The sequence below is a fragment of the Manacus candei genome, unplaced genomic scaffold (assembly GCF_025592945.1).
Source record: "Manacus candei isolate 608988 ecotype Guabito, Panama unplaced genomic scaffold, ASM2559294v1 h1tg000112l, whole genome shotgun sequence".
NCBI lineage: Eukaryota > Metazoa > Chordata > Aves > Passeriformes > Pipridae > Manacus > Manacus candei.
Window position 1 is genome coordinate 694,916 of NW_026138160.1, and position 10,404 is coordinate 705,319.

The 10,404-nt window shown below is 55.7% G+C and overlaps 1 protein-coding gene across 1 annotated transcript; it reads left to right on the forward strand.

The window, feature by feature from the left end:
* The first annotated feature begins 502 nt into the window (after positions 1-502).
* Positions 503-8,646, forward strand: LOC127461757 (uncharacterized). The gene is given in 3 exon segments (XM_051769804.1): positions 503-891; positions 7,993-8,282; positions 8,284-8,646. Coding segments are annotated over 3 exon segments (705 nt in total). The 5' UTR covers positions 503-839.
* Positions 8,647-10,404: the final 1,758 nt, after the last annotated feature.

Here is a 10,404-nt window from a genome sequence, read left to right on the forward strand (position 1 = left end):
CTGATCAAATCGTGTTACTTGTCTTGGAGAAGAGAAACCTTTCCATTCCCCTCATGGTTTTGCAGGACTTCATCTTATCCCGAGAGTCACAGTTGCTTTCAGATCCATCTCTCTCAGGCCACAGATGGCCACATTACCTTGTCATCCCTGACCTTCCACCTGTCCTAGCCCTGTGCTCCATGAATGCAGGCTGCATCTCCATGACTCCAAAGCAGGTGGGAGATGCCATGCCATGTCCGGGCTTTCTCTGGGGAGTGTGCTTCTCCCATGCACTGCCTCAAGCTAGCACTGGTGCCAGAGACCCTGGCAAAACCCCAACCGGGCTGTGTCCCCACTTGAAGTGCTGCAACTGCCAGCAGGGATGCTCCCCGTGACAGGCCAGGGGAGGCTGAGCCCAGGGTGCTGAGCCCGGAGGGATGTTCTGCCTCTCGTGCCCTTCGACCATTCTTACAAGCACGTGCCCTGGAGGACAATTCAGGAGTCCCCACGTGCCAGCAAAGGAGGGATGTGAGGGAAGAGACGATGGCGGTGAAAGGAGCTCATGGCCTGTCAATGTTGATCGCCCCGATAGCAACCCGCTCCTCTGCCACCCAGCCCGGCCCCGCCGCCTCCGCAGTGCAGAGCCCCGACCGCCGCCGCGCTGCCGCCGCTCTCGCCTGCCCTCGGCATCCAGCCCGCCCCCGGCGAGAGCCCGAGCGGCGCCGGCGCAGGGCTGAGCCCCGGGGCGGAGCTGGCGGAGGAGGGCAGGGGAGGGAGAGGAGGCGGAGAGGAGGCGGCCCGTCCGGAGCAGAGAGCCGGGGCTGGCGGGGGCAGCGAGGCGCGGGCGGCGGAGCGGCGGGATGCGGCGCTGGCGGGGCGCGGGGCTGGCGGCGCTGGCCGCGGTGCTGCTCGGTGCGCGGGGCTGGCGGCGGGGGGACCCTGGGGGTCGGGGCTGGGGCTGGGGCGGCCATGCAGGTCCCTCGAGGCTGCCGTCCCCTCTGGCTACTACGTCGTGCAGTCCATCCCTCTCTCTGTGCCATCCCATATTGCCTCAGAAATCTCATCACTCCATAGTTTGACTCTCCCTGTTTTCTTATTTCCATTGTGATTTCCGTATTACTCATGCAGTCAGTCCTTCCCATTTGCTACTTTCTTTCCGTCTTTTCTTTCTTTCTCCCATTTTTTTGCTACAGTGACCTCATCCTTCCACGTTTCATTCAATATTCCTCTCTCCACCAACGATCGATGAGTTGTGATCTGGGGAGACTCAGTTCCACGAGTGCCCTTACCACATGTGTTGACATCCTCGGGAAACACTGCTCGTCATCATCTCTGTGTGCTCCTGACTGTTTCTGCGGGGTTTGTTCTGAGAAACAGCGGGGAGGGCTGAGCAGAAAGCACGTTTTGACGGTTTTTCTCTGTTTTCCTTCCTAGCAGTGGCTGTTGGCAGAGCTCAGGTACTGCAGGACCCGTCGACAGAGACCATCGAGGGCACCGGTACCTCCATCAACTGCTCCCTCCCCAAACTTCAGGGTACCGCTTCTGTTCACTGGTACCGTCAGTTCCCAGACCAGGCGGTGCATCACATTGTAACGGGTTTCACTGGAGATAAAGCAGTGCTGGAGCCTGTGGGACAGCTGTCGGTGTCGCCAGAGCGTCGCTGGAGCACCCTGTGGCTCTCCGGGCCCCGTGTTGGGGACGCGGCGGTGTATTACTGTGCCGTGGGAGACACGGCCAGCGGAGCCGGGGCTGCGGCCGGGCACGAACCGCCGCGGGCGGGGCCGGGGGCACAGCGCCGGCCGGGGACAGCAGGGCTTTGTCACATGCTGTAAATCCCACCTGAGCTCAGACTCACTGACACCCTCGTCTTTGGAGCTTTCAGGGGATTTTCTCAGAAATACACAACTCAGTTAATTGTGTCTCCAGCGGAGCAAATAGCGCCCCTTTGAAAACAGGGCGTTTTACTCCTACCTAAAGCACAGGCTTGTGCCAGAATGTCTGGGTGCCAAGTGACATGCACAGCACAGCACAGGTCTGGGCATACTCCAGTCAGCTGCAATGTGTGTCCCTGACTTCTCCTGAGAAATCGTCTCCTGGATATTCTGATCCGTTCCGGGCAGGCACTGACATTCTCTGGTTCATGAGGATCTTTTGTTTGGGTAGGGGGAGAATTCTGACCTTGCCCGCTGTGTGGAAAAGGGACAGACAGACAGACAGTGAAACCGGCCTTGCTGGCCCGATATCAGCAGCAGCAGAGTGAGAGCTGTGGAGGGACAGGAAGAGAAGGGCTCCGGAGACAGAACCTGCATTTCTCTGCCTCTTCCCTGGACACAGCTGTAGGGGGCAGGTGCCGTCAGCACTCAGCTGCACCCACGCGCCTTCTGACCCTGGTAACCTGCTACTCTGGGGAGTTCAGGGCCAGAGCAGAGGACGGTATCCCTTGAACAGGCAGCAAATGAACTTCCCATGAGGGTGTTACGATCTGCTTAAATATTGCAGAAAGAGTTTTTAGATTCGAATATTCCCTTGAGCAAAATTAAAACTCATACAAGTTATCTGTTGATACCAAAACTGTTTTATATTAATTGCTAAGAGATGCAAAGAGAAAGAGGAAAAAATAAGCAAAGGTTGGAAAATGCTAAGATTACTTTTAGAAGCAGAGAAAAGATACCACCAAAATCTACCTTTCTGTCAAACTGGTCTGTGAGGTGGGGGTGGAGAGAGAGAGAAGCATTTTTCTGTCTTTTTTTTCTCTGTCTCTGCCGCTTTCAATGTTATCTCTTTAGCTGCAGGGGGTCTTAGTTCTCTGGAATGCAGCCAGGCTGTGGGCCTTGCCGCCACTCACACCGGGCCGTGTCCCAGGCTGTGCAGAGGTCTCGGTCCAGCTGCACCTCTCGGCCCTCAGAAATATGGTCAGGGTGGAGAAACTCACGCGGGTGGCATGGTGGGTCTCAGTCCATTTCAAGACGGCAGAAGTCCAGTCTCTGGTGATGGCAGGCAGCTTACGGTGGCAGAAGAAAAGATAAGGGTGAGGTGGAGGAGAGATCTTTAGCTGCTATAGCCAATTCTCTTTCCTACTCCTCTTTCCCTGCTTTTCCCAAACTTTTCCTCATCTTTTATAGTGTTCAAAGGAGGTTGTGTGTGGTTTCTTGGCACGTAGCCCAATTCAGATATTTGCAGAGATACGATAACCATGAACAATAACAGGATCTTTTGGCAGGAAAACTCCAGTGGGAAAATTTTGGTGAGAACTTCTGGTGGAAAACTGACACAGAATTTTTGGTAGGAAGTTTTTGACAGGCAGAAACAAAGGTGAAACATAATTTTTGGCATTTGTATGTTATCTGTCTGTTACAGAGGGACACACATGGACACACAGGGACACACATACACAGACAGACACACACACATGCACACACATAGACAGACAGACAGACAGACAGAAACACACACACACTCACACCCCCAGGCTCGTGCACACCAGTGTGGAATCACACACGGATTTGTGCCCCCACATGTGTCCGTGCAAACCCGGCTGCTCCAAGAGCACACAAGGCAGGAACACACAGCCAGCCGTGGACTCTGCTGAGGACACCTGAGGTCAAAAGCAGCAGAGCTGGAGGATGGAGAGGAAGGACAAGGTGCCAGACAAGCACAGGGCAGTTTGTGTTTACTCAGAGGCTGCACAAAGTGGAGATGAGACAAAATAGTGCAGAGCACTTTCCTGAGGGCAGCGTTAGGCAGGACAGAATCAAAACCATCAGCTCAATGCACACCCATGGGGAGGCAACCACAAGTGAGCATCGGGGTGAGCTGAGGAGAGAGAGAAAGACAAGGAAAGGGGACATCATCCCATGCACAACAACCTATGAGTGTCCAGTTGGGGGTGGCAGAACTTCTTCCTGAGGATGACACCTCAAGTGTCTCCACCTGAGTCACCCAGGCTGATGCATCACTCTCCTGCTCTGCATCCATCCAGTACTGGAGATGAGTCATGTGCCTGCACTGCTGCATTCCTGCTGCAAAATCCTGGGGCCTTTCATCCCAGGGCCTTTCATCCCTGGGGAATGGGCGTGGTACAAATATGGGAATGTAAAGGCAGCAGTGCAGGGCATGAGAGCACAGCCCATAGCACTCGGTGTGGTGGTTGGCATGCAAGATGAGCTTCTGGGGAAATTGTTACCTCTGCAGAGGCTGCCCCTGGTTGTGTGGCAGTGAAGGGCAGGTATAAAAGGCAGCCCAACTTCCTGCTCTCTCCTCCTCTTCTGCCACACAGCAACTGGACGTTTTCATTGGGCACTTCTGAGCACTTTCAGAAATTGTTGGAGTCATGCAATTCAAGGAAGGAGCATTGCAGATAACGTCTTATTTATGTTTTTCATCCTACTTTGAACTCGGAACTCTGAGGGACACAACCCAGAGCAGGCATTATAAGGGACAAGCCCAGTGGAAACCCTAGAGAAGCCACGGGCAGCAGGGAAAAACAGAAAGCCAAGAGCAGCACAAGGAATCGTTGCAGAAGTGGTCTCAGCCTCCTGAATTGCCCAACAACTCCCTGGAGATATTGGGAAGAAGAACCATGGAATCCATAAGTGAGAATGAGCAATCCAGAAACTGTTTCCCCTCCTTCTCTTTCCCCTCGACCATTGACACTCTCCTCTCCTGGAAGAGGGGCTCAGCCTGCAGATCTCTGGGTGTACAGGGGAAGCAGCACTGCCAGGGGACAGCGGAGGGTCCCTTTCCCCAAGCTCAGCCTTGCACAGACACATCCCCTCCCTCCCCTGGCTTGTTGCACAGCCCAGGGAGCTCCCTGCACCAGGGTGTCTCGCACAGCACAGAGGTACAAGGCACTGTCAGAGACCTCCACTTCCTCCACCTGCAGGACACTGTATTTCCCCGTGGTGTTCAGCTCCGTGCTGATACGGCCGCTCTGCCTCGGGCCGGCCCCTGCCTGAGACGAGAGCAGCTGTGGGGCTTGTCCTTTCCTCTGCTGGTACCACGACAATCCATTGAAGTAATTGGTCTGGTATGTACAGGTGGTCAGGAAGACGCCTTTCTGCTTCACCAGGACTTCTCCATCTTCCTGGGTGACAACAACCTGCCCCATGGTGCCTGGAAGAAAGTGAAGGTCAGCAGCTGCACAGGGAAATACTGTGGCAAGATAAAGCAAAGTGGATGCTAAACCCTGGTGGAGGAAGCTGCCTGCTCTTTAGGAAGATGGAGACTCCCTACTGGAGACAGTTAGATGAGACTCCTTTTAGGCAGGATCTCAGAGCTCTGAGCTCAGGAAGATCCTGAGGAGACCTTTGCTGTCTCTGTCTTCTTGCTCCTCCTACTCAAAGGACCAGGGAACAGCCTGTCTTGCCTTAGCTTTTGTGCTGGAACCAGCACATCTCCAGCAGGTTGAGGAGCCTTTGGAAGAACAGCAAAAAGATTCATCCATCCCTGTCACCTCTGAGGGTTCCTCACTCCCTGAGTACACACAGTTCTGAGCTTGCAAAGAGGGAGACCTGTCTGTTTTGACAGACAGAAGAAAAGGAAACCATGGCAGATATTTGGCAGCCTGGAGGCAGAATAGGACACAGTCCATGTGTAAAGTCAGTGAGCTGAGAGCTTGAAAGTGCCTGGGCCAACTTTGACAGGATCTGCTGATTTTCTTTAGAGAGGGAGAAATGTGGTACTGCAGAGACAGCTGAGATGCCTGTGGTGGCAGCAGTTGGATTAGAAGAGAGAAGGAGAGGGAGGTGGATTGAAGGGGAGAGAAGAGAAGAAGGGGTCTGAGATTTCTCTTCTCTCTTTTCCCATTGCCTTGATAAAAGTCAGAGCATCTTGAGTGAACACATGCAAGACAGCAAAGTCGAGAAGATACTTTGCAATGATCTTTCTCTATTCAGTGGTATTTCCCCACAGGGGCCTGATAAGGCTGTTGAGTGTTTCCTGGGAGGAAGAAGAAGAGTGCACTGATGAAAAGCCAGGACTTACCCAGGAGGTGGCCGAGGCAGGCAGTGAGGACGAGACAGCCCAGGTTCATGCTGAGACCAACCTGCTGTTTGCTGAGAGAGTCAGAAACCACCTCCCAGCCCCAAGACAGCAGAGCTGCCACAAACAACACCCTTGGGGGAGCAAAGGAAGAAGGAGGGCAGAGATATTATCTTTCGGTGCGTGGAATGCTCTCTTTGAGTTTCTCCCTCCCCCAGCAGCAGCCCCTGTGGCTCCCTCAGCCCATGGCATTCTGAGCATTGCCTGGCTCTGGGACCTCCCTCACGGGCAGGGGCTGTTCCCGGTCAGCTCGCAGGGCAGTCCCCCCCTCCCCAGCTGCAATCGCCTGCTCTGCTGCACACCCACTGCTGGGCTTTTGGGAGCTCCGGGGCTTCTTCCCCGCTCAGGTTTCACATCTTGCCGTGCTGTCCTCAGCTCTCTGGGCTGGTTACAGTTCCCTCGGGGAGCACGTGTCTCCTCTGCCTCTGTGGCTTCTCCCCTGTCCTTCTTCATCTGCCCGGGACAAACGCCTCTCTCCCAGCTGCCCAGGAACGGGAGATGGACCCTGCTGGGCAGCAGCCCAGGCTCTCTGGCTGTGCCTTGCTCTGCTGGGAAAATGCACAGTGTGAGAGAGGAACGTGGCTCCAGCAGGGCTGCTGGATGTCCCAGCCGCAGCGGTGGCAAGGACAGCATATTCCCTAGGGAAAGGGCTGAGGGATGAGCAGGGAACAGGAGGAGGGCTCAGGAGGTGATCCCCGCGCACAGGCAGGGAGCACACGGGGCACCCACCAGAGAGCTGCCTGCGAGGGGTGGGGCTGGGACAGCCCTGCCCCACCCATCTGAAAGTGCAGGTGAAGGGCTGCGGGCTTGGCAGACGGAGACCCTTATTCCCAGCCCCGTATCTAGATCAACTCCAGAGTGATCCCAGGCACCCGGCACACCACAGAAAACATACTGTTCATTTTCGTTATCTCTAAATTGGCTTTTCCTCTACAAAACGTCTACAATTATTTGAATAAGGATAGAGGTAATGATAATGGTTTTAATAAGAACATTCATACGAAAATTCTGCACCTCCTCAAGATGTAAAAGCTTGGATACTGAGTTGACCTCAGTGTAAGCAACACTGGCAGTGGCTCAGCACGCCTGGCAGTCCCCCGTGCCCCCTCCCCAGCCGTGAGGCTGCTGCTCTCAGCAGCGCTGCAGAGGTGAGGAGGGGCAGGTTTGCCTGGTGGGCAGGGAGAGAGGCTCCTGAACGGCGCCGCCCGTGTGCTGCCAGTCCCGGAGTGGATGTGCTTCCGCTGGCGTGTCGGTGGTGTCTGGGCTGGCCCCCAGCTGTGTGCTGGGGCTGGCAATGCCAAAGGGATTTGTGCCGCTGCTTGTGCTGGTGCTGTGCGAGGAGGGGGCTGAGCCCGGGCCGGGGCGGAGCTGGCGGAGGAGGGCAGAGGAGGGAGAATGGGAGGGGATGGGAGGGGATGGGAGGGGAGGCGGCCCGTCCGGAGCAGAGAGCCGGGGCTGGCGGGGGCAGCGAGGCGCGGGCGGCGGAGCGGCGGGATGCGGCGCTGGCGGGGCGCGGGGCTGGCGGCGCTGGCCGCGGTGCTGCTCGGTGCGCGGGGCTGGCGGCGGGGGACCCTGGGGGTCGGGGCTGGGGCTGGGGTGGCCACGCAGCTCCCTGGAAGCTGCCGTCCCCTCTGGCTTCTTCACAAACCTCTGTCCCTGAATCATCCTCCCATCCATCCCTCCCTCTACACCATCCCACATTCCCTCAGAAAATTCACGCCTCTCTTCTTTGTCCAACTATCACTGCACCTTCCTTTCCTCTCTGTCTTTCTTTCTTTCTTTTGCCTATAATTCACACATTCATGTCTCCACTAATGATTGACATTTCTATTACTGCACATGTTGACGTCCTCTGGATACTCTTCTCCTCATCATCTCTGTATGTCCCTGACTGCTTCTGCAGGATTTCTTCTGAGAAACAACTCACAGGACAAAAAGAAATTCTGATATTTTTCTTCTTTGTCTCTCTGGCAGTGGCTGCGGGCAGAGCCCAGGTGCAGCAGGAGCCGTTGGCACAAACCCCCGAGGGCACGGAAATCACCATCAACTGCTCACACCCGACCATACGGACCACTGACTATATCCACTGGTACCGTCAGCTGCGGGGCCGCGGCCCCGAATTCCTCGTGAGCTTTCACAAAGGCTCCAAAGATCTGCCCGACGAGGCGGGACAGGTGTCGGTGTCGCCAGAGCGTCGCTGGAGCACCCTGTGGCTCTCCGGGCCCCGTGTTGGGGACGCGGCGGTGTATTACTGTGCCCTGGCAGACACGGCCAGAGGAGCCGGGGCTGCGGCCGGGCACGAACCGCCGCGGGCGGGGCCGGGGGCACAGCGCCGGCCGGGGACAGCAGGGGCCGCTCCTGCACCTCCAAGATTTCTTTCTCAAACCATGTCCCGCCTTCCTGGGCCCCCTTGTTTCAAAGGGCTGCTTTCCAAGGGGCTTTCCGAATCGCTGCCCTCAACAGGCCCAAGCCCAAGCTCCAGAAGTCGAGGGTACAGGTTTGGTTCATGCTCCTCCTTACTTCATCAAGTGTGGAAAACTCTATCGTTTCATGGTCGCTGTGCTCCAGACGGCCTTTGATCACCACATCTCACACCAGCTCTCCTCTGTTTGCAAACAGCAGGTCTAGGTGCTGTATAAACTGCCTGACAATCAAAAAAATTAAAATTCCACCGACGGCATTGGCCTTTATGCCAGAGCAGATGCAGGAAATCGGACATAAGACTGTAGTGGCTGGCAAGAGAAAGTTTCACCAGTCACAAGGGATGAGATGTACATGTTACAGCGTCCTCTCCCCCAGACCGGCAGCCAACTCCTCAGCACAAACCCTCTGTGGGGAGCAAGGAAGCAGTGAAGAGCTCTGCACCCACCTGCAGCTCTGCTGGGAAGTGCAATCCCACAATCCTTGTCCTTGCTGATGTGCCCGTTCTCCTGTAGGTTCAGTGTCACAGGGATGTCACCTCCCGCAGTATGTCACTGTCTCCCTGTCCCCACCTCGCTGTGACAGCCCTCAGCTGCCCTCACCTGCTTTGCTGCAATTTCCAGCCTTGGCTCATTCAGCAGCCAAAGGATGGTTCCCCTCAACAGAGGAGCCATTGCAGGCTGTCCCATCCTCCCATTCCTCTGTCAGTGGAGAAGGCTCTCCTTGTGCCATCACCCACTTCCACTGCTGAGAAACTCCTTTCCACTTTGACAGCTTGGAGAGTGTCTGCAGGGGTGGGAAAGCCAACACGGAGGCCAGGCTTGAATTCAGCAGAAAGATGTGAGGAGTCAAAAGGGGGAAAGGACATCCCTGCATGTGGAGGAGAGCAGTGCAGGGAGCCCGGGGGCATCTGAGAGTCTGTCCTCCTTGGTGGAGGAGAAGTTCCTGCACGGTGCCTGTCTGCCTGTCCCTTAGAGGGAGAGGAGACAGATGGTCCCACCAGGCTGACCATGGTGGGACCTTGCTGCCAAGGGGAAGCAAAGCAAACAAAGAAAAGGCAAAGGCAAAGCCATTCACCTCTCCTGGTACCAACATGGAAAAATGTCCATCCTCACTCAGCCCAGCACCATGTTCTGAGTCCCCTGAGGTGTCTCCCTGGGGCTTTCCCAGTATCTTCTTCAGGGGAGGGACCTTCTGCACCAGCACGGTCTGGAAAGAACAGAGAGGTCACAGCCCCTGGAGTTGATGGGCACTCCCTGAGAGCTGAGGATGCTGCCAACTGCAGGGGATGTGGAGCAGTGGGGAGCTGGAGGTTCGGTCAGGGAACACACACCCTTCTTCATTTCCCTATTATAATCCGGCTGTCACACAGAAGCTCTATCCTATATTCCTAAACCAATAGTCCCCTCAGCTACATCCCAACCGCCCTCAAGACTTTCTCCCCATTTCCCTCTGTCATGACAAGAAGAACAAAACCACAGGACAGGACACAGCCAGAATCAGCTGAGATATCTCTGGTGGTTTGTAAAAAAAGCTTCTCCTCAGGAGGTATTGTTTTCTTAGTGGACCAATTAAGAGCTTCGTACACTTGTGTGGAAGTTACATACTCACAGAAATGGAAGAGAAGAGGTTAATTTTTTGTCTGCGTGGCATGAAGCAGATGCAGCCATGCCTTAAGCGCACCTACGTGGCCAGGGCTGGGGGCTTTTGCCCCCCCGGCTCCTGCTGGCTGGGCCAGGAGCAGCCAACCATGCAGTGGTGTCCCCTGAAGCCAGTGACCGAAGAGGACTCTGAAGGATCGAGGAAGGCCTCCAGGTCGAATTTACTGCACTTTGCAGAGATGGGGGAGAAAAACAGCAACAAAATGCTCAATCAGCCAGACAGACACAGCACTGGAACTGAGCCAGCGAGGGGTGGCTGGAGGAAGCCGAGCTGTTCAGCTATGAATTCTGAGGTGGAGGCAGC